Source organism: Bactrocera neohumeralis, chromosome 5 (genome assembly GCF_024586455.1).
Source record: "Bactrocera neohumeralis isolate Rockhampton chromosome 5, APGP_CSIRO_Bneo_wtdbg2-racon-allhic-juicebox.fasta_v2, whole genome shotgun sequence".
Lineage (NCBI taxonomy): Eukaryota > Metazoa > Arthropoda > Insecta > Diptera > Tephritidae > Bactrocera > Bactrocera neohumeralis.
The window spans coordinates 41,038,911-41,066,136 of record NC_065922.1 but is presented as its reverse complement, the minus strand read 5'-3'; the positions used below and the strand labels follow the sequence as shown (position 1 = coordinate 41,066,136).

The 27,226-nt window shown below is 35.6% G+C and overlaps 1 protein-coding gene across 4 annotated transcripts in view; it reads left to right on the top strand.

Annotated features, from left to right (window-relative positions):
- Nucleotides 1-27,226, top strand: part of LOC126759978 (innexin shaking-B) — a 338,675-nt gene that overhangs the window by 248,876 nt on the left and 62,573 nt on the right. For 3 of the 4 annotated variants that reach the window (XM_050475278.1, XM_050475277.1, XM_050475280.1), the window contains 2 exons: nucleotides 5,329-5,462; nucleotides 5,995-6,184. In XM_050475278.1, the coding sequence (XP_050331235.1) occupies nucleotides 5,329-5,462; nucleotides 5,995-6,184 (324 nt within the window). Of the gene's footprint in view, nucleotides 1-5,328; nucleotides 5,463-5,994; nucleotides 6,185-25,290; nucleotides 25,364-27,226 lie in introns of those variants that run through there. The other variant, XM_050475279.1, reaches the window with a different exon arrangement.

Here is a 27,226-nt window from a genome sequence, read left to right as displayed (position 1 = left end):
CATCACATCGAAAACCCTCAGAAACTTAGAACTTTATAAATGTATGGAATCACTGAGAGTTTTAGCTTACCCTCAGTAGCTATTACCACCAAACATATAAGTAAATTACACCGTTAAAAATACCTCTTAATTACTTACATATATTCCTTTAAATAGTTTATACGTATTTAAGAAGCTTAATCATTACAGATAACAACTAAATAGGTATATACAAATATATTGGCGCTACATACATATGTATGTCTTAAATTAAACAACGCTTTGACTTCCCTTAAGTCTTACTTAGATCTACAACAAATAAATATAAATGACAGCTTAATTACTAACAAGTAAACTTATTGCAAAGCTATGTAAGCTGAAAGCACATTAGTCTGATATTTTATATTTGCTTGTACTATTTCTTTGAAACAGATCTCATACTGAATGTTGTTCAAGACTGTACTACTCGTATTATTCTGTATTGTTACTGCAATCAAAATTTGAATTTGAATAAAAATTAGATCGTTCACTCAGTACTTTTCTTGATAGATTATAAAAAAATTTTACTAAAATATGCTGAAACATCCCCACAATATGCAAGCAGTATCCAAGGCTCGACAGTTTTCGGTCCCATTTGCGATAAGTTTACTGCGCTTGTAGTAAGAAATTTTAATACATACAAACTAAAATATGTAAATCGTGTTTAATACATTCATCATGCTCTAAAATAACAGTTAAATAAATATTTCATTTATTATCAACACACTTTTAGGCGATCGTAAAGTTTGATTTGAAATTAAGACATTCAAATCTAAATCTCTAAAAATCCCATTTTGAATAAAAAAAACCAAATAAGCATAAAATATATTTTATTAATATACACTGAATATGTACTCGTATAAGTAAATCACAACAACTAAAACACCGTAATTGCGTGTTACTGAAAGTTAGATTTCGTTAATAAATTTTCATTTCATGTGATTGTTTATTACTTAAAAACTTACATTTTCTAATTTTATATTTCTTATTAAATTGTATTCCTAATTCTTCTCACTTCTTCACTAAATCACTCAATCACAAATTTCACTGTCAAATCACAAGTTCACCTCACGGAACTCACTAAATATTATTAGGTCACTAAATTCGGTACGAACCAAGTTTTTCAAGTCACCAACTAATGAACAAAATTAGTTCGAATTTACATTTTGCTCACTACTTATTACTTACTTACTGCTACCAACTACAAATACCAATTTAAATACTAAGTCACCCTTAATTTGTGATCAGCTCACGCTCACTTGAATCACATGAATTTGACTCACCACTTCACTTTTCACTCCTCACTGCTCACCGCTCACTTTTCACATTCAAATCACAGTACAATTTGAAATCACATTAAAAATTTCAATTAAATAATGTTTCATATAAACCAAATCAAAAAAAAAAGTAAAAATTAATGTTAAACATTAATATTATCGAAATTTCATTTTTGTAATTATTTTCAATTGAATTTGTGTACCTGAGAAAACATAAAAGCATATGGCAAATAACTCAAATTAAAAGAAAAATAAAATATCGATTCAGTAGTCATCGTTATTCATAAATCTGAACATTCAAATACTGTAAAGCTCGAAATTTTAGTCAGCCGTTAACATTTAACGAAAATTTCCTACATCAACTACAATTGCTGAAAATTATTAAACATTTAACTGAACGTCCGAAGGCATTTGCATTTTAATCTTCAATTTGTTCACCACAATTTTTGAAAAGTTCACCTGTTATACAATATTCTTAAGCTTCACTATAATTACAAGCGTCAACTTGTTAATATCGCTTTATTGAAATGGAACTGTAATTAAAATCGACTGTAGACTTATTTGTGATGACATTTGAGTGTGGTAAAATCTCTTTACATTCATTCAAAGTTTATTGAATGAATATTGCGCAATAACAATTTTGCGCTTTGGGCGATTCAACAGTAAAGCGCATGAAATAAATATGGATATGATGATTACATGCCATTAACACAATACGAAGAAAGATACTTCTTTGTAAAGTTTGAATAAACTGCTAAATTATTTCCAACTCATTTTCCTAATTTTGGAATTCAGCTTAAATAAGCGACTTTTTACATTACAATACAGAGAACGCATCTCATTAACTAAATGAGAGTAAGATACGAAAGTCAGGTTACTGATATTCGCATTAAACTTGATCGTCGATTGTACCCCCAAGTATTATAATGGAATAGTATTTGAGCCGTTGTCAAGTTAGGTTAGGTTAGATTAAATGGTCGATTCTAATAGGGATCTCACTTAGCTCACAGCTTATAAAGCCTGTACATTGTGGTACATAGAACTCCTATAAAATTGATCATAAAGCCCTTTATAAATCGCCAAATTTGTTGAGATGTCAGTTTCGACTTTGTCTCCTGGTACGGCGTGCATATAACTGCCGAGATTTTTAGATGTTTCAACCTCAGCCATGTAAAGGCCGGACAATGGACAAGAAAGTGCCTTGATGTTTCCGCCTCACCCTCTACCATACATTTGCGTCCGACTGGATTCTTAGCATTGCAGCATGAATATCTATTGAATAATGTTCAGTAAGAACTCCTACGATTGCGGATGATAAACTTTATTAAGGACAAGCAGTTCTGCATATCCTATTCGTTCTACTCTAGGCCAGAAGGAGAGCTCCTTTCAGAAGACTCACCTTCCAACCTTCACTGCTGGCTCAAAGCTCGTTGCGCCTCTTCTCCAGCGTCTTTTCTCCTGTCCACATATCTGTCGCCGGTATGTGAAACAGCCACTAGCACTAACTGTGACACAATTTCAGGGTTACAATTGAAGTAGGATGACCTTGTTTGGACCCCTTGATACAACAGTTTCTATAAGCCTTAGAGCGGCCTTCGCAGCAAATCACCTGCTGGCAATATTCATGGCTGCCACGCACTGGGCAAAAGACAGACTGGGAAAAAATTAGACACGTTTCAATTGAACAGTTTCAAACACTACCCTGAATCATTTGTGTTTTTTTTTTTTTTTTTTGGTTTTAGTAAATTGTCAGCTTCCCGGCACCCACATTAAAAACCATGTGCATTCCTAAAACTTATCGATATCTAAACTTTGCGAACATCCAAGCCCATTGGTTAATGCCTTGGTAAATTCCTGCAATCAAACTCCTTTCAAAAGAAGTGATCTACCAGCCTACTAGGGAGCAAAGTTCTATCAAAAAAGCTCAAACACATTCTTGAGCTTCTTTAGTTTTAAATAGATTTATGATTTGTATACTTATTGTTAGGCTTTACCAAGCAGATCCGGAAATGTTGAAATAAAAAAAGAAAATTTTCAACATGAGTAGTTTGTATTAATATCTATGTAGTTGCATTCATTCAGACTCAGTACTATGACTCATATAATATTATCACAAATATGACTGCTTAAATTCAAAAATATAAAGGAAAGTTTGGTTTTGAAAGTTAAAATGCAAATGACCAATATCATTACATTCGAGCAGTTAAGTTCTCAATCAATTCAATAATGGCATTCGAAAGAAAGTTTGCATTCCTATAATCGCACATAACTCATACGATATAACGTTAAAGATCTATTTTACTATTTCATTTTTACAATAAGTTCTTAATAAGCTTGGAGACAACGCAAAATTTCCAGAAGTTTTGTTTAATTCAACAACAAAAAGTAGAACAGGTTTAGACATTTATACAAAGTATTCTAAAACTCATTATAGAACTATTATGGCCATAACAACAATTAAGTGTCATATGTTATTGTAATTATATATTTATCGAGTTTATTGCTTACAACCTCGTCAAATTTACAAGCAACATGAGAACTACATATATATTTTTGGTTTACGTATATACAACCTATTTGCATATTAAAATTAATTAATAACCTTCCCGCCTTACAAAATTGTACACTCATTTGTGCAGAAAAATTAATTTGAAACTATTTTGTATTTTCGTATTACCAAAAAGATTTTGTAATAACTGTAACACATTTGAATTGAATTCATGCAATTGGCACTATGTGATAATATGAAGTCCAGTTAGCAACCAGCGATTTACTAATATCATAGGTACAACCAGTAACTAAGTTATTTATTATTATACTTATATTGAGTACAGCTGGTATATTTGAATACTTGTGTTGATACATAGCCAACTTTTGGTATTTTGATTATGAGAATTGGAAAATTCAAAATCTTATAACAGTAATTAAACAAATGGTTTGTCAAAAAGCCTGCGGAGCGCGTTTGAATGCTTATTTCTTCCGCACAGTTGGCCTTGTTAAACAGTTTGTTCAATTATTGCCTAATTGTAAAACCAAATTGAATTACATAGTTGCAGTAATAAAAAATGTATTTATTGAAGTATTCATTAATCGCATAAGTCGGCAGTAATTATCATAATTATTGTTATTACTACGGTTTTAATTGTCGCCATTATGTAATACGTATTTAACTATTATGCTGTTGACTTTACTATTACCAATATTTACGAACTTTATGCAAACGACGCAGTCGTTTTGTTTATTTAAAAAACCATACACGTTTTTCTTTCAACTTGAACAATTTTTTGTTGGAAAGCATTACATTTCATTCATAACATAAAACAATCAAAGCTATTCGTTCAATAACATAAATTCTTTTTTGTATTCCTCAAAAAAATTTTACCTCAATCCTCTACACCAACACCAACTATCCAACTCATCCGTTTGCTCCGACTCTAACTCTGATTACGACGCGGTCTCCAAACAACCAACCAACCAACCGACCGACCGACCGACCAACCTGCAAAAACTTTGCATATATAACGCGGCTACTGTGTTGGTTTATCACCTGCTAATTGGGGGCCCATATCAAATCAAATCAAAATGAAACGAATCGAATCGAACCATGAAACCATGTATACTCAAATTGAAATTGAAATCGCATTGCAATGCAATACTGCGGCGCGTACAAAATCACAAAATCACAAAATCGAAAATCGAAAAAACCAAACTTTCGGTGCTGTCTGCTATTGCCTCTGCCACAACTGCCATCGTCGCTACTTCCGCCTCCATCTGCGCTGCGGCTGGCTCCCACTCTCCCGCCTCGTTACGGTGGGTGGGCGCTCGCTGGAAACGGACTTTGCTGCTGCTGCTGTTGATGACGTCAACGACAACTTTTGTACGCTATTGACCTCATCGCTCGCCGCAACATCCATCGAATAATGTATTGCAATTGTCATTCAACGGCATTGCGATTGCGATTGCGACTGCGATTGGAATTTGGAACTGGTGCGAATTGTTGTGCTTTCAACTTTATACTATTACCTCTCAAAAGGTGTCTCATGTCAAAATCGATTCACCTGTTTTTCGCCTACACACAAATGCAACTGTTATTTTATTAATAACATTCTCGATCGCTGTTACGACGCGGCAGTACGTAGGAAATCCCATAGACTGTGTACATACAAGGTAGGATCGATTAGGATGCTAAGGCATTCCAATTAAATACTTAATCAAAACCAATCCACATCCAACTATAACACCATACACACACCCACAACTACACAAATGCACACCTTTATCTGTGTAGAGAAACCGAAAATATGAATGATTATATAATCAAGTAGTCGCACAAAAACACTACAAATTCGCACTCGGCCAGTGGCTGGAAAACTAGAATAGCGTTAAAACTTTCTGGCTACCGATTTCTGTTTCGAGTTCTTTTCTCTAGTATATGTAGATTTTAACACCAACACATTTAAAATGAAAATTTAAGAAATGCACACCTCCCCAGTAAAATCTCCCTAATAAATTGAGATTTTGAGAATTATTTAATACGGCCAATATACTAACATATTTTGTAGGAAAAGCAGGGCTAAGCGTTAAATAATTTTCAAAATTCAACGGTTACTTTCCGCTCCTCACCAACTTCACTGCCGCCAAAATAAGTCTTATTAACATAATTTTCTTTTAATTTTCATTTTATTGATGCGACTTGTAGAGACATTCCCGAAGATGTCCTCAACACGTATTGTTGGATACACTCGACATATACAGTGGTGGACGCTTTCATGAAAAAACAAGGTTCCGAGGTGCCTTTTCCTGGAGTTCATAATTCGCAGGGACGCGGTCCTCTCACAATAAAGCATACGAAATATTATCAATGGGTAGCGTTCACGCTATTTTTTCAGGTAAGTCACCTATTAACTAAGATCTTCATACATTTCTTAAATACATGCAATGCGAAAGTTAACGGCCATATACTGTATGCACTTCTAAACTCTTTACCTACATATATATCTAAGTTAATAAATATTTAGCAATTTATCGTGCATATTAAAGCCGGCATGAGGGCTTCTCATTATACCTATTGATGAGTCAATTGTTTTCTTATGACATTTGGTGATATATTTGTTATCTAACTGAAGCCGATTTCCTCCTGAAAAAGCATTTAAACTCAACAATGTTAGATATAGAGGTTAGCAAGAGGAAGCGACAGCGAAGAAAGTTTCTATTAATAAATATTTTGTCTTGCTCCACTTGCACCCCTTTTTACTAGATATGTTGAAATTTGATTGCGTTAACTCGAGTTTGGTAGATCAGATGTTTGAAGAAGAGGAAACAACGAAAGGAAAAGGCACAGAGAAGCCCGTATCCGGGCAACACAAATAATGCTCTTGTTCGTCTCTGTTTGCTGCTCAAGAATTTCAATTTAGAATTCTTCAATGATTCTAGTATTCAATTTCAAATGAATACTCGCAGTGTGTTGGCAAATAAAAAATACATTGTTGGTTTTGAAGTCATATTAATATGTATATGGTAAAAACTGTTATGCAAATACACAATATAAGAGAGGAGTATCAAATTAAATTGAGTTATTTCAGAGCACTTTTCAGCTAGACTCAAACGAAGACCACAAGAACTTGAGGAATATCAAAAGATTGCTCAAAGTGGCTTTCAATCCATTCTCACAAAATAATATTTTGAAATTTAAATAAATAAGTCAACAAGAAAATACGTTAACTGCGATTGCTCCGAATCTGTAATAACCTTTATAAATACAAAATATTTTTCACACGATCATTATGTTTGTATGGCAGCTACATACAGCTGTTGAGAGCTAATTAGAAACGCTCCCTTTTTTGTAGGTGGCTGATGAGTATAATGATAAACATTTTTGATATACCATTATTTATATTCCTATAAGTCTTGCATTGTTCGTGTTACTCTATTTACTACTATTTAGAGAGTGAATTTCTCGCGATGTTGAGAAGGCTTATCCCACGATAGTTGGCGCAGAATGTGGGGTCTCCTTTTTTGTGGATTGGGCGGAGCACACTTAAATTCCAATCGTTGGACATGCTTTTGTCCGACCATAGTTTACAAAGAAGCTGATACATGCTCCTTATCAGTTCTTCGCCGCCGTGTTTGAATAGCTCGGTCGGAAATCCATCGGCCCCCGCCGCTTTGTTGTTCTTCAAACGGGTACTTGCTATTTGAACTTCTTCATGGTCGGGCAATGGAACGTCTGCTCCATCGCCATCGATTGGGGAATCGGGTTCGCCTTCTCCTGGCGTTGTGCGTTCACTGCTATTCAGCAGGCTGGAGAAGTGTTCGTTATTTTCGATGGATTCTGATCCATCGTTTGAATGAGGGGAGTAACGTTTGGCGGCATAAGCAATGCGAAAATGTTTCCATCTTCCGCTCTTAACTCAGCTTCATCTAGAAGGAGCATTGTCGATTACGAGAAGGCCTTTAATTGGCATGTTTCAAAACAAAATTCGACATACAAGGTCTGTCGCAAAAGAAACAGGACTGTTAAAAAAAACAACAAAAAATTAATATTTTTCAAAACTATTTTTTATTCAAAAAGTGCCGATACAGCGTTTTCCGGTCAATTAGGATTTCAAATGTTTTATAGGTCATTTGCGGAATGATCTGGAGAATATCGGTCGTCGCCTTTTGGATAGCTGAAATGTCCTGAAACCAGTGTCCTTTCATGGGCAAATGAATGGGTAAAAATCACAGGGTGCCATTTTACGACCGATGACCAAAAGCTGCTGTCACTTTTTGATCGATAACATGGACAACTTCAATCGATCCAATTGTCTTAAAATTTTTACGAAATGTCAACAAGAGATCAAACTTTTTATTTCATATACTCACTAATAGGTGGCGCCACCAGAAACAGTTATATTTAAAAAGTTCTGTTTCTTTTGCGACAGACCTTGTACATAATTCAAAAGGAACTTGTACCTGCGGAACGAATGATTCACGAAACCATTCTTTAATAAAAAGAGCCGACGACATCCAGTCGGATTTTGTGTTCTTATACTCAATGGGAAACTGAAAACTTGTAAAATAACGTGGATTCCTTGCTTTTCCAATAAACAAGATTTTTAGCTGATGAGTTCCAGTGGCGTTTAAGCAACAAAAAAACGTAATTCGCTGCTTCTTCTGGCTTACGACAGGGTCTCTTATTTCGAAACTGGAGAAACACGTTTTTCCAGAATAAGCCGGACTAGTCTGCATTATATAGCTGATTGACCAAAATCTGCTTAGCTCTAAGTTTTCTCTTAACTAATTTTAAGGCAAATTGAATTTGTATTTTTTCTTGAAATTTTGAAGCCATCCATTGCTAGTTAAAAATCTGCTTCGTTTTCCTTAAAATTTTAAGGCAAATTTTTGGATTTTTCTTTTAGCATTAATGCCATTTTAGACAGCTTTGAACAATGCAGTGTTTTTGCTTTTTCCAGGCCCAGAAAATGTGTTGTTTGCGCTTTTTAAAATCACTTATAATATATTTTTGCGTTAATGCCACAAATTGTGGATTTAGTAACATTATATTTCTTCGCTAAGGTCATCATACTCGGCACTTTTTTTAAATGTCAAGTACGCAGGTTTCTTAGAACTCATTTTTGCGCCAAAATCTAATATGAAACGTTTCACGCAAATCCAAACTTGTGACTGAAATTTGTTGCCTGTTAAATGCAACCATAGAAAAAAACCGTTAATTACCATACTTAGGAGTATTCCTAAATTCAAGGTCGATGCAAAATACTTTTAAACATTCAAATATTTTTTGTTCACTTTTTAGAATCGTCAATACACAAAAAAGCGTGTTCACGTTTACGAGCGTTCGCTGTACATATGTAGGTATTATTAAGAATTTGCACTGTTTTATTACACTGCTTGCAAGTATAATTGCCCGGATGCAGTTGAAGCTCAAAATTTCGCGTCGTTCACTCTTCTGAAAACAAGTCCCAACATTTCTAAAAAATATTTTGTTGTTTATTTGTAAAAGTCTCTTTAATTATTTTAGTCGCTGAATACTAGATATTATATTACTAAACGATGTTATGTAGTATGCATATGCAAGCATTCTTGCATAGTTAAATATATTTCCACGAAATTACTCAAAAGTTGTGAACATTTGTGGCATTCTGTATTTGCTTTGAGCAAACGCAAACTGTTATAAATGAGGCGTTCTGTATTTATAACTGCATTATCGACTGTACTAAACTTACTTAGCTTTGATATATCTTTTGCGCCACCTGTCGGTACCACTTTTTGAATGGTATGAAAGCAGGAAGTTGGGTAGAAGTCTTTGCTAAGTTTAGTACCAGAGAATTTCAATAATCTGTTAGCGGAGTGTTAATAGAGAAGGCGCAAATGTTAGCTGTACTGTAAAATAACATAAATATTTATGAGTGAACATCGGAAAAGCGTAAATTCAAAAATGAAATTACAGCACAGTTGAAGAGTTTTTATATTAAGTGTTTATTTTTTTCCGAAGTTTTTATCAATAATTCTCCTTTTCAATGCTGGATTTTGTTTGTAAATATAAATTATGAAGTTTTTGTGATATCATAGAAATTGAAAACACAAATCTAAATAGACATGCTAACATTCTCTACGAAAACAGTTTCTTCCTGAATTGGCTGACAACGAACTCAATTTTATAGCACCGGTTGAAAAGTAAAAGGTGTAAATTTAGGAAATCAACGGTAGTCGCTAGCTACTTGGAAAAAATCATTTCTGTTTTTAAAGGCATTCTCTGTAAATGACACGTATAGTTTTCATATTCAATATATATTTGTTGAATCTGCCCCATTAAATATTTTTGAAATTTTATTATTTTAAATATACGCCTGATATTAATCCACATTTGCATTTACATAAGTAATTTGGAAATTTAACTGCTTAAATTTTGTGTATTTTCTTTTTCTTTTAATAAGAAAATATTAATTAAAAAACTGCCTTTTTTCAAATTTTTTTTATAATATAAAAAATTAAATATTTTATTGGAATTTTTTATTGCTACAAACTCACACTATTAACAAAGAAATTCTGAAATTTTTTGGATTCCGATCACCCCTCGGAAAAAAGATGCGCCTGCGTTGGCAGGATAACTCTTTACCGGATCATCTAAAGTGAAAAATACGTGTTTTAGTTAAACTTAAAACTTGGACGAAAAAAAAAACTGAAAATTGGATTTTTGGCAGATATTTTTACAAAAAACAGAAAACTTCGCAATTTTTTTTTTTTCAAATAGTTGTAATCAAAAAAAAAAGTTCTTCGTCCAAGTCCTTACAAAGTGTATCTTAAAGGAATACAATGTGTCAAATTTCATGAAGATCGGTTGAGTAGTTCTCGAGAAATCTTGCCAACTGACTTCAAAAACACTGAATTTTTTTGAAACCCGTAAACCCATGTAACCACTTAAAAACCTCTTAGGCATAATTTCTGCTACCGAAGGAACCAATCGAAATTTTATATCTTAATTTTATATAGACATCTTTTATATGTGCGACATAACTGAAGAAAAAGGGCAAAATTAATTTTAAGAGAAGGTTGCCAAGTCCCTGTTTGGACTCCTTCAAATGCCCAGTTTCTCAAATCATTAGAGCACGAATGTATGTTTAAATAACATTAAGGGCTACCTGTGACTACACCAACGTGATTACAAAGTACGCACATTTGTGACTTTTTCCTTCCATTCAAATCTGGTGGATATTGCTGAGGTATTCTTCGGCTTATGTGGAGCGGCTTCTTTCTATGCAAAAATTAATGAACACAAAATAAAAAACAAATAAGCTATCAAAACGTGTGGCACTTCAATTTAGACCTAAGACTTTATTCGATGAATAGTTTGAAATAAAATTTCTTTTTACAGAAAAATAGCTTTTCCTGCGGCTTCGTTCGCATTCTTTTGAATAAATATTAAAGATTATTAACTAGCAAGACTAAATAATTTTGTACTTGCAACTGCAAGTCTTTTTCTTCGCGGAGTGCCATTTATGATGGAAATAATATATTTAACTTTTCCGCAGTTCCCCCCAGTACCTGACAATCCCAAACAATTAAACACTAATTTACACCATTACTATACCGAGATAATGAGCACTCATGATGGTGGTGTTAACCCAATTTGTTCTGATGAATGTTTTTGACGCATTTGTTGGATTTTGAAATTTATCGACAAACTATCATATCTGCCGAAATAATTTTTTTCAATTTTGAACTTGATTAATTTCGGTTGAGACTCATTTTCTGCATTAAATTCGACTCACTCTTTGGACACGTTCAAGCTTTTTAGCAAGTGTAGTCTTTTCGCCTTGCCTTGTGGAGACCATTATTAGCTTGACTACGGTTTGGTAGAGTCATGGGACGTTTGGGATCTTATACGGCTAGGCCGCTTCTAGATGCTCATTTGGGTACCACGGCCTCGTTCCGTGAGTTCTTTAAATAGGTCGTTAACCACCAATATCCAAAGTAGTGGGGGAACTTCTCCACCATGCGGTGTACCACCGTTAACCTTTCGGGATGTTTTTGGACTATTCTGCTTCGCTGCGATCGTTCTGTCGCTAAGAAGGCTATATATGTACATACATGTGAGGTGCTTGAGGTTCGATTCAACTTCAAACTTTTTGAGACCTTTAACCTCTGCTTTGGCCGCACATTGTTGAAGGCTCCAACGATGTCGAGAAAGCATAAGCATAAGTAAAGCAGTGTCGACTGTCTTCGACATACGCAAAACAAAACAAAAGGGTTGAAGAGCTATTCGAAACTTCCTGCAATAGAGCTCCCAATTGATATTTCTGAAATGTTTTCTATACGTTTTGCATTCCAAGCTAGATCTGATAGATGAATTCCATGATGTTAGCTTAACGCAAGAACTTCCGCCCTTCTAGCAGTAACACATCTCACGCTTTGCATTTGCATCCGAGCTTCCTCAGACGGTGTGCCTGGCATTCGGGCATATTCTTCTTTGTTTGGCCTATGCCAGAGCTCCCCTTAGCAGGTCAGAAGGTGGCTCCACCTCGGCGTCATGTGGCATATAGGCCGAGACAAGTCAGAGTTTTCCAGCATTGCTTTTGAGCCTATCATAGACAGGTATGCACAAAAAACCTATATTTTTTAAACATTTTTTAGAACGATCGAAAATTGTGTGAGGTCCAACCTGAAAAATAAATTTTCTACAGTCAAATGTATTGAGTGTTTTCTGGTCCCACTAATGCCTATAGTTGTCTCAATCTCACGATAGACAGTTGCGCGTAGCATCAATATATCCGGAACAAAAACTGATTTTGGACAACCTTCACGAAATTCATTTTGGAGTGATCTACGACCTCGATTGGATTCATATAATATCTATAAACATTGGTCCTTGATGGGCTTCATTACTAAAAATTTAATCGATGTACTATTGATGAGATAATCCACGTGGAAATTTGTAAAAAATAATCGCGCGTCAAGGTTCGCGACTTAATTCCATTTTTTGGCCGAGGCGAATATTTTAAATTACTGTAAATGTAGCGCTTTGAAAAAATGCAACAATAGGGTTGCCAAATCCCTATTTCTATTGCAAGAAAGTTCACTTTTTACGAGTTCAAACCACGAAAAAATATGTATGGCGAATTTTCCAACAACATAGTTTCGCGAAAGTTACATAAAAGAAAGTAAAATATATATACATACTAACGACTAGAACATTTTAGTGATATATAACATAATAATTTTATCTTAATAATAGATTATGCACTAGTAAAGCGTCTTTATGGAATTCTTCAGCACTCAAAAAATATGTATGTATGCATATATCTAATGGAATCATCACACTTCTCACTTTCAATAGAGAATTGGCTGCACTGTCGCCTTGTATACCATATATCTCTTATTTTCAGTTTTGTGTGTGAATGTGCAATACATTGTGAGCACAATCAAATTGGCCATTAGAAGTATAAAAGCCAGTTGGACGTCCAAATGCTGCAGCCATCACTCACTATCACTCTTTAACTCGATGGAAAAAGAAGATGGTAAATAATAAACAAACAAACTTACATATTTTTTCGTACGTTTGTTTGTGTTTATATACCCTACACTGCCATGGCTTGTTGAAAAGTGTTTTGTATAAATGTGCATACATACATACATACATATGTACATATCTAACAGACATTTTAAAAAGTACACTCACAGAAAGGCGAACTCTGCAAATAATATAATATATATCATGTGCGCGTTTGTAATAACCGATTTGATTTTTTCACACTTTTAACTCAGTTTATAATTTGGTGGGGTCAAAAATTATGAAAACTCTTTACGAATTATAGGTATCGCCAATGGCGTGTTGTTGCTACTCAACAGCTGCACCAACAAGGGGCCACCAGCCACCCAACAAGGCAGTCCGCTAGACAACGGCAACACAGTTTAGACGTCTATGCCGGAAATGCAAATGCAAATTGCTGCCTAAATCTACATTCTTCCATTTTCACTCATTTCAGTATTTCATATCAGCCAAGTTTTTTTTAAATGTACAATGAGTTGCACTATTTTTCTTTACAAGTATGTCGGTAAGCACGGACATTAGGGTTCTCTAATAAAATGGTGCATTTCAATTATATACTTATGTAAATATACATATATGCATACATAAAAAATCGCTCAAAAGACAAATTTTATTATATTTCACTTGTTTCTTAAAATAGACTGTAAGAAAAAACTCAAAGAAACTCGAAAAAACTTGTAATTATTTTCAAAAAAATTCTCCATTTTATTTTCTGCTGCATAACCTCCTTTCTGAGGTGATAGAACTTCTAAAATCGGAATATTTACAGAGATAGATTAAAAACCGCTTAACGCTTTTCCCAAACAAATAATTATGAAATCAAAACCCTTTAATTCGGCTTGGCTACGAACTAGAAATTACAGACAGATATCCATATACATAAAATTACGATAATTGACAACACTGTAAGCTGACTTTCTTTGAGGTGTTGACTTTTGGTTATCAATAACGTAGAATTCTAACATTTGGCCACCAATGAATTGCTCCGCCCTAATGTAAGTGAATACTATAATCGTATGTGTCTGTGTACCAACAGACTTATTGTTTAGATTAGCATTATTCAAGTAGCACCTTCTTTCAGAGTGACTAGCAGTACGGTGTTGCCAAACAGATACATAAACGCGTGTAATCGTGCACTTATGTATACTCTTCAAGTCACCAGACGGATATGGGCAGCCATCCAAATACATCATTACCATCATTATTGCTCTATTTCTAAGGGAAAATAAGCTGCAAATCGACGATGGTAAAAACTATAATGATAATGTTCATCTTAAGGGAATGAGAACTGAAAGTATTCCTTCATATGCTATGTACATTATGTATATGCGAACGCAAGAGATGCTTCCGCATAAGAAATAAATTCATTACACATTTTTCTAAAATTATTTAACAGACAGTTAATATACTCAAGTATTTGATATTAAAAATATTTAAAATGATTTTGATATAGTGATAATGGCTGAATAAAATGTTTAATTTTGTAAAAGGTGTGACGGATGTACGGATGCAACCGAACATTTTATACGCTTGCAACATGCAAGCATCAAAGCAAGGGAAATAACTTAAGGTACAAACCGTCAACCAAAGGTTCGGAATCCAAGAAATTATATATATACTATATATATAACTCATACACTGACTGACATATTCGCCATAGGTTTGTGAGAAAAACGAAAATTATTATACGAAGTATATGGGAGTTGGAATAATATCGACCTGACTTCGTATATTTTTGCCAATAGTATATACTATGTATTAACATGCCACATACTAATAAAATGTTCACTGTGTTTCATAACCACACATACCATCACCAATCTTATGGAGTAAAGTCAGCCGGTTCTTCGAAAATCCTGGTTATAGTTATATGAGACACAAGTATTTTACATAGTATGTATTTACCAAAATTTGCGTTAAAAACAAAAACAGGACAATAACTTGCTCAGAGCGTCAAAGGAAACTTCTTCCATATTCTTGATATAACTTTTTTTTTTTTTTTCGGGCGAGGGGGTGGAAAATGCCTTCCGCATCATCGGTGCTATCGTCACAGCAGCGGTATGTGCCACTTGCAGGTCACTAAAAACCCCCCCTCTAAGGAACCGTCGCCCACCCTGGGACTGCGTTTGCATTACTTCAGGGTGGCGTTCCATTTTTCTCATTGAGAGATTTACATCTGCGCACCTGCGTCCAGGTCCCGCTTTTTGCTGATGATCCCCCAGTTTTCTTCACTTTCCAACATAACGCTGACTAAATTGTCCGCGTTTATTGGGCCAACCAGGTCCTCTACAGCGGTGCGTTCTCCTTGCTAACGCGCACATTCGAAGAATGTGTGTTCAGCGTCGTCTTCTGTCGCGTCGTTTCTGTCGCGTCGTTATATAGGCATGACGGCTCTTCGACTTTTCCCATCCTGTGGAGGTACTTTTTGAAGTACCCGTGACCGGATAACAGCTGGGTTGTGTAAAAATCTACCTCTCCGAATTTTCGGCCTGTCCATGAGTCTAGATCTTTTATCCGTCCATCTGCCGCGACTTTCGGTGTCCCATCTTTGTTGCCATGTTATTAATGTTTCTTTTTTTATTTGTTCTATTGCGCTCTTGTTGTTATCGGATGACTCCCACAGCTTTTTCCTTTCGTATGCTAGAGGGTCAATTTGGGCATTTCCGCTTATAACTAATATTGGCTCGCCGGACACTGTTCGGTAGGCTGATGCAACTCTGAGGGCTGCAGTGCGATGCACTCTGGCCGCTACCTTACGCCGGTTTTCCTTTTTAAGCACATCTGCCCATATCTCAGCTCCGTATAATAAAACGCTGACTGTTGTCGACATTAGGAGCTTTCTGTTTTCTTGACTGGGGCCTCCTATGTTGGCCATTAGTCGGCTCAGTTGTGTGCATGCTTATTTCGAGAGGTATGTGCTTATTTGTTAGCAGCAGTAGCTCTGTTTTCTCCGTAGCGAGCTGGAGGCTGTGTGAGTCGAGCCATGCTTGGGTCCGTATCATGACCTGGTTCAACTTTCTTCGCGCTTCTTCTGTGTCCCTTGCTGTAATTACTGCTACAATGTCGTCCGCGAAGCCTATTAAATATGATTCATCTGGCATTTCTAGTTTTAATATAACGTCATAGCTAATGTTCCATAAGTCTGGTCCGAGGATGGATCCTTGTGCTGCTCCTGACGTGACCGCTATCTGTCGTGATCCCTCTTTGGTTTCGTATAGCAGTTTCCTGTTGCTAAGATAGCTCCGCACCACGGCCCTGAGGAAGTCGGGTACCGTAAAGCTTTTCTCGAGAGCGTCGATCATATCTACCCATCTAGCGCTGTTGAAGGCGTTTCGGACATCTAGAGTCGCCAGCAACACTATTCTTTTGTATTTACGCTTTCAATGACGCATTTTATTGCTCCTATGGTTGATCTGCCGGGTCTAAAGCCATATTGTCTAGGGGACAGTCCTCCAGCTTCGTTGATAGCCGCTTCAAGTCTGGGTTTAAGCAGGGTTTCGTTTAGCTTTCCCGCTGTGTCAAGCATACATAGAGGGCGGTATGCTGATGGCGAATTGGGGTGTCCTTTTCCCTTACTGATTAGCACCAGCAGTTGCTTTTTCCAGGGTTCAGGGAATATTCCGGCTTCAAGGCAGGCGTTGTACATGTTCAGTAGTACTCCTGGGCGCTCTGCAGCGATTATTTTGAGAATTTCTGATGGGATCCCGTCCGGTCCGGGTGATTTGTTGGCCTTGAGCTTGGCAGTGGCTAGTTGCAGCTCCTCAAGGGTAAACCGGGGGATTTGCGTCGGTCTTAGAATGTCTTCTGGGTCCCTAGCCCTTGTTTCGTGTATGGGGAATAGTGCGTTCACAATGTTATCCATTTTGGCAACGGTTAGATTAGGTGGCTTTGCTCGAGCGCCGAGTTTCTTCATCACTATTTTATACCCGAGTCCCCAGGGGTTTCTGTTTATATCCTCGCGTAGTTCCTCCCATCTTTTCTTTTTGCTGTCGTCGATGGCATGCTTTAGCTCCTTCTTTGCTAATTTGTATTGATCGGCATCTTGAGTTGCGGCTCCTCTGCGTCTGGATCTCGTGTAGGATCTGCGAAGGCGGAGGCATGTCCGTCTGAGTTGGGCTATATTTTAAGTCCACCAGTAAACTGCTGCTTTATGTTTCCTGTGGGAGGCCTTGGGCATTGCTTTTTGGCAGGCTCTTGTTATATTAAGCATTGTGTGCTCGACAGTTTTTCCTGCAATTATGGGGGAGTTGCTAGATGGGTTTTGATCGTCTATTGCGGAGATTAATTTCGAAGTATCAAGCTTCGCAATGTTCCACTTTCGTGCTCCAGTTGTTTTCCTCTGCTGGTTAACGCTTGTTCCCGTGTCGATCATAAATGAGATGTAGTGATGATCGCTGCCAGTGTAATCCTCCAGGCCTTCCAGTTCTTTATTGAGCCTGCCATGCGTTCTGTTGATAGGGTAATGTCTGGTGTGGTTTCCTCGCATCCCGGTCTTCTAAACGTGGTTGCATTTCCCGTATTGTGCACTACTAGCCCTAGCCGCGCAGCCATTTCTAGAATGCGCTTTCCTCTCGAATCCGTGCTTGGTAGACCCCACTCTACGGCTCTGGAATTTAGGTCTCCGGCGATAATCAATTGACCTTCTATAGACCTGGCTGTATCCTCTATATTGTCGAGCTTTCCTTGGAATTCCTGTATACTATCGCTTGGCGTCAAGTAGCAGCTAATTACTGTAAAAAGGTCGCATTTGGCCCAGACGAACTTGATTTCAAATTCTACTCAAGTTAACGAATGAACAAGCAGATATCCCGATATCAATTCGATTCGTCAGCTGAGTTTTTTAATAAACAATATATGTATGTACATAAGCAAATAGTAACAAGCTTAAGGGTGAAAATTTATTATATTATTTTAACCAGAGTCAATGGGACAGTATCCCAATTTACGCAGATAACACCTTAGGCCCGTCTAAAACTCTGCCAGAGCACCCAATTTGCTCATGGGGATGACAATAAATTGCTCGAACCTTTTTATGTTTCTGAGAGTGAGACAACTTTGCATGATTAAGTCCAGGCATTACATGAAGCAAATTATTTCTATGTTCTCTCTTTGCTCTTCCCGTGGAAAAGTCAATTCAATTATTTTTCACATTTTGGCCATTGTGATTTACTTACATATGTTGCAATGACTGCTGAAAATATACGATGAACAAAACATAAACATATGCCTGATAATAAAACTATTTCGCCGCCGCTGGGCATGTGCGACTTCCACTTATAGACTCCATGCCGAAATGAAAAATTAGTTTAAAAATAGATGAATTATCTGGTAGTCTTGTTCTGGATAGAGGTGCACATAGCATGCACTACGCATTTTATTCAGAACACTTTTATGGTACTTATTCACTTAACTTTATCAATAGAAATTTATTAATAAATTTGAAACATTGGTTCACTACTCCATTGCGTTTTTATACATATATCCACAAAAAGTCAATCTGCCAAACAACTGACCATTCGTAAAGTATTTTCAAGAGCATATGTTTAAGGCTTTATGGTTTTTGTTTGTTTGCTGATGGTGTCAACGTTCAATTTCTTTTACTCTTTGGATGGTTGTCTACGCATTCTTTACATGCAATGCGGTTAAGTTACGCATTGATAAAAGCTTTAGAAATATGTAGTTCATTGTCACCGCTCGACCGATGAAAGCTTGACCATAAAATGCGTCCAGCCTTATAATGAAACAATTGTTCAAAGTATATAGGAGCCTATGTTTTGACTGAAAGCATATTTTTTGCTATTGTTTTATTGTTGTTGTTGATGCTGTAATGCATAATGCGTTCATTGCACTTGAACTACATATACATCCATACATATGTTAGGTCAGCACATGTAGCATGGTCCTCAAGAATATAGCATAGCATGGAATGCCGATTGTTTGTAATACGAAATTTCACTATTATTATGCTCTTGCAACACACTGCACAGAGTAAACGGGATTGGTCCTCAAAACGGTTACTTTTAAATCCTTGAAGGAATAGAGAAAGGCAAAAGCAATTGAATGCAAAATAAGCCCATCACCAGTAAAGTGATATTGTTTAAAACCACATATAGTAGCCAATTATAAAATATTAACAGCAGAAGCCTAAATTATGTAGCGGTAATTCTATGATGGGCCTAAGTTCATTACTTCCCACGTAACCCTATTTTGAAAATCATGAAGAGGGGATTACTAAGCATGTCATCCATATGCGAACCATCAGGTTTTTAAAGTATCTGAAATCTTGCACACTTCCTTTTCTAACCAAGAAGCAGCTGTGTCCAAACCGCCGATGTCTGACCACTATAGCGTATTTATTTTTGTTGTTTCATTAGAAATTTGGCCTATAGATCCAAAGTAAAATTGTTTACTCACTTATTAAGCCTAAATGAGTTGTACAGTGTATTAATGCCCCGTTTTATATGATGCCTGGTTTTATTTCACGCTGTAGAACAGTTGTTGATAAAGTTTGTGCTAAGCAACTTGCAACAAAGTTGCATTATTTCACTGATTAAGGATTAATTTACTTACTTACATTACCATAACCATTAACCTTATCAATGTCATTTACTTTAAAAAGAATTTTACCGAAGAGTAAAGCTTTTCTTTTCTCCGATCTACTAGATCGACCACCATACATAATAGAATATAGAAGCCGTGGCTAGTAGACCAACAACAAGAAACTGGTATCTTGTTGAAAGCAAAGGTTACATTGGTGTCTACTTATTTAATAGGAGTTGTAAAATATTGGAATAAACTAAATAATACTTCTCAGTCAAATGTTTGAGCGTATATACATATGTATGCATATGTGTGCATGACATACTCGTCCCACTAATTTTGTTTGCGTGACATGTTTTTGATTTCCCATTTGCTATCATTTAAATTTTTTTATTGTTTTTTTATATGTGCCTATACATTCAAATGTTGTTGTTGCTGCTAACATCTTACTCAATGCGGAAGGCATAATATGTTGCGTTGCTACAGTTGCATCTTAATCATTTGCGACACTTGTGCGTCATGTGTAAAGGATACGCTGCGTACGCGATGGCACGCGTCAAGTCCTCTTCAATAGCCGGCATTTTATCGCAGACACAGACGGTCATCTGGGTATAAAGCACCAACACTATCACAGACATGTGTGCCCAGCAGTCAAAACAACTACTTTTGAACCACATTACAAATACCATCGTAAGCACCAAAAATCCAACTTGTCAGTGAAGTGTATCCATTCCTATTTTTTCCATTCAGCATGAGGACATCAGGAGGACAAGTTCAACGCATATGCTCTACAAAAAAGTTTTAGTTCGATTATGAAGCAAAACTATTACATACAATAATATATTTGAAAAATATTATTTAATTGTATACCATCTGATCAAATTTTACCCGATCTGACACAACAAATTATATTTTCACGTAATATAATTCAAATCCAATATAAGTACATAAGCCAATATAAGTACACCAACGCTTAGTCCAGTTTAGTTTTGAATTTTTCGGTTTCGGGTGATTTTTCGAGCGTCATTCGCTAAACTGTTGGACTGTTTCGATGTGATACTAGCATAACGTTCTCAGCTACGTTATTATCATCTCTATTGCGACCTATACTCGACGTCGTTTTTGCTTCAGTTCGTTTGATATGAGTCTATCATTGACACGCCTCATAACCAAAACATTTATCAAAATGATTGAGTCGATACAAAAGAGATGTTGGCATCCTTTGCCGACGACTTTCAAGTGTTTCTTTAACTTTTTATATGTTATCGTCATAACAAACTTCACTGAATGCTTTATAGTACTACTCAAATACCTGTGTCTAAGAGAGAGTAAAATTCCCCAAAAGCCTTCTGTACGAGTAACTGGTAACTGTATTTTCATCGATTTCGTAGCAAGCGTTGTATCAATTTTTTATCGATACAGTTTGCGCGAGCAGTTTATATGGTTCAGTACGAGTTAATTTTGAACAAACAGTAAGTCTGATTAGTTAGATTTCAGAGATGATTTGCTAGAAACAAACTGGTAAATTTCCTGACTAGTCTGATACTTCACTGTACATTTCTTTAAGTGGTACAGTGTTTTATAGAAATGGTTGACTGTATAAAAGTGGACAGCTCTTCGAATCATTATTGCGTACTGTATTGATATTCTCTGCCGTTCACCAAAGATGCAAATGTTAAACGAAAGACATACTTACGTAAACATATTTTTTCTGTTATGGACGCATGCGTGAATATGTTAAAGTGTTCATAATAAGTAATAATCATAAGCGAAAATTACACGGACCCATCTCTACCATTGTACATATGAAATGGCGATATGCATGTATGGATATAGCATAAATTGCGGTACATAATGCCTATGGTTGCGGATGTGTATGTACTTTTCATAAAAGATGAACGAGTGATGCCAGCGCATTTTTATGTAAATGAAAATTTACTAGTTACTTTTCACAGTGAAACAAATTTTGTGAATAATTTTGATAGAATGTGTTTTCCATATTTCTATTATTCTCTGGCATTGTTGTAAAAAAGTACAACAAAGTTGTTCTTGTTATCTCTAACTGAGATCTTCATCAGTCGAAATAATATGATGAACACAAAGTTGCAATTATGTTCGGTGCAATAATTAATGAAATTATTAAAACATTCAGTGAATGTTTTACTTTTGTGGTTAGCGGAGATAAAGATTAATCAACTGTATTAATTAAAAATAACCAACTAATAAAATATATAAATATTATAACTTATTTTAAATTCTGTAAAAAAATTAATCAAAGAAAAATTAATTTTAAAGCAATTCCTAAGAGAGCCCAAATTTTGAAGCCTATAAGACGATCACAATATAATTTAAATGTTATTTATTTTTAATAAGAGCTAGTACTTTTTAATTTTCTTTCACAACATCTTATTTTTACAAACCACGATGCTTTCAAACAATCGTCAATTTAAGATTTTCGGATCATTTGCCTATGCTTTTCATCGTTTCTGATCTTTCAACTTTTTATACGAGTACTCTTGCAACCAGTTGTTCCAGAGCATTATAGTTTTGTTCTCCCAACGGTTGTACGTATCACCTAAAAATAAGCGAGATTGATATAGAGTTATATACTTACTATATACATATATAAATGATAAGGATTACGTCCGTCCGTGAGTGCAAGCTGTAACTTGAGGAAAAATTGAGATATCTTGATGAACTTGGTATGTAGGTTCCTTAGTATAAAAATTTCGAGTTCGTAGACGGACCACTGCCACATACACAAAAAGCTATTAACCGAAAACATATAAAGTACCAAACCTAGGCACTAAATTAAGATATAAAGCTGTAATTTTGTACAGGGGATCGCAGTAGTAAGGGGTACTTGTGGGAACACATTTTTCAAAATTAGGCGAAGCCCGCCCTCTAAAAAGTTTAAAGTATATATCTCCTAACGCACTTAAGCTATAATAACCAAATTTGCTAAGTATAATTCTTATAGGAACTTCTACCGGCAGTCTGAAAATGGATGAAATCGGAGGATAATCCCGCTCGCTCTCCATATAACGGCACTGTTAAAAACTACTAACAACTGAATACGAAAGAGACATTAAATTTTACGAACTAGATGCTTTGAAAGAGTTTTATGCGAGTCGGTGTGAAAATTGAGCGATGGCGTGGCACCGCCGACTTTATAGTGAAATCCCATATATCGGGACCCGACCAACCAATTTCGACAAAATTCTGTACGTGACATTCTTCTTATAGTTTTATATCACATTGTGAAAATGGATGAAATCGGATAAGAACAACGCCTACTTCCCGTATGACACAATTTTAAATCCACTTAATTCGTTCAGTTTCATGTACACAAATAAAGATGCACTTAGTATAACGGGATAATACTTTGCACTTTGTCCTAAGTGTGTGCCACTTTATGACCAAAAAAGTCAAATAACAACTTTTCAAGCCCCTATGTACCGAATATTTAGACCCCGGTACCTATGGTCGAATTTTGATCGAAAATGTCGGTCAATGTGTGCTATATGTAACTGAAATTAAGGGATAACCCTTCTCTTATAATGGTATGTCTGTATGTCAAAAATGGGTTGAATCGGGACCAATACTTCCCTTAGCCCCCATATACTTAATATAAAGATTTTCGAACTTCCGGGTGACTTTGTATCGCATATATCGGCGAATATGTGAGTTATTCCAATGAAAATAAGAGAGCGTGTTTTATTCATAACAATGTATCTTTGTGCCTAAAATAGATAAATTTGAGCGAAAACTTGGCCTAGCCCCTATATAACTAATATCAGGATTTTAGAACATCCGACTGACCTTACTGTATATGATTGGTTTTACACTTTAAAGTATTTCCCTCGCTTTGATTCTTGCAAATTGCAAGAGTATAACATGTTTGGTTGTACCCGAAATTAGCCCTTCCTTACTTGTTAATACCAATTTTGTCCATCTTAAAGTCATCGTTTTTATTAATTTAAGCTTACGGCGTACACATTTTTCACAAAGCTTTCGAATACCAAAAAATAATATTCACTCACGATATGTCTAAGGTGTTTCTTTCATATCTCTGAATGTCATCTATCACAATCGGTTTCATGTTACGGTTATCCAAAATTATTTTTGGTATTCTCAGGTTTTTGTCCGTAAACGTCCACCTTTTGAACGTCCACTAGGTGCATGGTACTCAATGCTCGACTGCCCGCAACACTCATTTCTCACTACAGAGCAAATGACTGGTTTTACATTGAGTGAAATTTTTATATACTAGCACCGTATTTTTATCCACAACAAATCCACATATGATAACTATGCTTAATAATATATATATATGTATATATAATAGCATATGAACTACTTGTTATCTCTTATCTGGAACGGTAGGAAATATCTATTGACTATTTTTCGAATACGAAATAAAAAAATGTACATACTTATATATTTACAAAATTAAAAGCAGCTTCAAAATACCTGAGAGAATAGTTAAGTAGTGGTTTTCAGATTTGGGATCTAAATATAGACATCTAGATCTAGCACTGTCAACATATCAAGTTTGTGAGAGGTCAACAGCAGAGAAATAATTATATTTTTAATATTTTAAAAGTACGCGCTTTCACACCAGAACACTGTGCTCAATCTTAACTGCTTTACAGGCCTACCCTTAGAATCACAGTTTATTTAAACACTTACAATGATATATCTATTGAGTGTATTGTTTTTACACAGCCACAACACAAGCATATCATACTTGTACGCCCCGTACAAAAATCCTTTGCCTAGTAGTCTGTGTTTTTGCTTGACATATTGTTGGTCCTTATGTAGTTTCAAACTCATAACTATGTAAGATATAAAAATATGTACTAAAGTATCAAAGTCTGATGATGCCTGCTGTGTTAGTTTGGTCCGAAAAAATTATGTGGACAAAAAGCTCATTTAGCCAGCAAACATTGTCATTCGATTTGAAGGCGCGCATGTGACCGGAAGTAAGCATTTTAATGAGCAGCAAACTTCAACGCATAGTGTTTACCAGTGAAGTGAATACACCTTGCGCTTATAAATGGCGCTACTAAAGAGAAAATTGCAGAGCAATGCCTGGATGCCGCATGCTGGCATAACATACCCTTTGACATTAATTGCCGCCAATTTTCGTGCACCTACATATGGTGGATCTGCGTGCTGCAAACAAATCAAATGAGTTCTTATTGGAAGTGAGAAAGCAAGAGACTCGATCCACTCATTTTCCATTCATGTTCATTTGAATTTTTCCAATATTGGCGCTCAGTTGCCGTTGAATCCAAGAGATGAAAATTTTGAAAATCTTAGAGGCTGTGAATGTTCTTTTGGCAGTTGCCGTGGCTAAGATGCCTTCGTCGGCACAAACGAACGAGTAGTGTTTATTTTGGTGTCGGAATGAATGCGTGTCGGTTGTGAGATCCGGTGCAGGCATATTTCGAATTATGAAGTCTTGCTTCTAATGGTGGGCTGACTTTATTGTAAATAATTTGAAACTTCGCAAACTAAGCTGATCAACGAATTTTGGAGAAAACAAACAAAAGACTTTCATTTCCCATTATTGAAGCTCTTTCAAGCATGGATCCACAACGTTATCGGCTAGACGGTGGATGAAGATCGATAATAAAAAATACAAAATTACGTCCGATTTAGTTTATTAAAGTTTCGAACACGCTGTTTTAACACTGCCCAGCGTTTATGTGTATATGTGTATATGTGTTTATTAGTGTTTATGTATTTAGTTGTGTTCCAGTTGGCCTCAAAATATATTCGGGTGCATAAAAATATATACATATGTATGTGCTTATTGCCACTTTTTGCCCTGATCGAATCATACGTGCTCGAGTGATCAATACTTTACTTTGAAGAAAGTTAAACAAATATTCCATACTTTCTGAAAAGATCGAAATAAAAACATATTTAACTCGAATTTCCACGACGTCACAAATGCAATGTGCAAAAAAGTGTTTACTCGCGGCAATCGGTTGCAATGGCGGTAGTCCCTCTTTGAGGTTGGTGGAAGCGTAAATGTGTTCTTCAAAAGCTAAACAAAATGCATACAGATCAATGTGTAAGCCAATACGACAAAACAAAGTTCAAAATGCATCGCGTTGTTGTGCATGAGTGTGGATAATGGAACACGCCGGTTTTATGGAACTTTTCAGCTATATTTCGAATAAGAAATAGACGAGCCACTATAACCCAATCCAACCCGAGAAATTTAAAATAAGAAAAGTGTGGTGCGAACTGTTTATTTATCTTGTGCTACTCCGTACCGCGTCTGCAGTGATCCATATATACATACACGTACTTATACTTATGTATGAGTAAAAGGCATGTCAAGCTATACGCCTAAAATATTTAAAAATCAACAAAATTTGTTTACATATAGTTATCATGTGTGGATTTTTAAAAATACGGTGCAAGTATATAAAAATTTTACAAGCGTGAAATTCACACAAACGAATTTCATGAAATCGCGAGAGCACATGTTACCCGAAAACTTTTGCGGTTTTTGTTGTCATTATTTTCTTCACCTTTCTTCTTTTTTCCCCCTTTTTTGCGGAAAGCACAATTAGTCATGAATTAACAAGAAGACAGATTTTTCATTCACGGCGCTATGAGTATGTTCTGTTCTTGAATTTTGCTAAACAATTCACTTAAATTTGGTCGCGATCTCGTATTCGGACCGTGAATGCTTATACAAACAGATGTCTATATTGATAGTTGCGCACACGAGCGCCAGATTTTCCAGTTGACTGAATAGACCCCTCACGTATGCATCTGGAAATGTAAATAGATAATATACGCACATAGATACAAACGTGCATACGATATAGAACAAATAGCCAAATGAATATGTTTGCTAGTAAATATAATTTGTTAAATATTTAGGAGTGTAAGCATGTATGTACAAATTTAGATGAATACTAAAAAATATAAATACACGTACTTACTGTATGCACATACATACAAAAACTGATGCACTAAATATTTAGTTGCTCATACTTTAGGAATGTCATACCAGAAATGAATCACTTGCATGGTTACATGGGTCTCCTCGTGCCAAAAACTATTTATTTTCAATATTTTTTCTGCGTAAAAAATTAAATTTGTAATTTATTTAAATTTTTGATTACTATATTCCAAAGTTACATATTTAACATTGATTTTTTGATTTTTTCAAACAAAATATTAAATATCAAAAAACCCTTTCTATGTCATTTCGGACAGTGTCTGGAAAATAATTGTTTTCGCTTTGATAGCAGAACTTCTTATATGATAATCAAAACTGAAAAGACAAAAAGTATTTAAATTAAGACCGTAA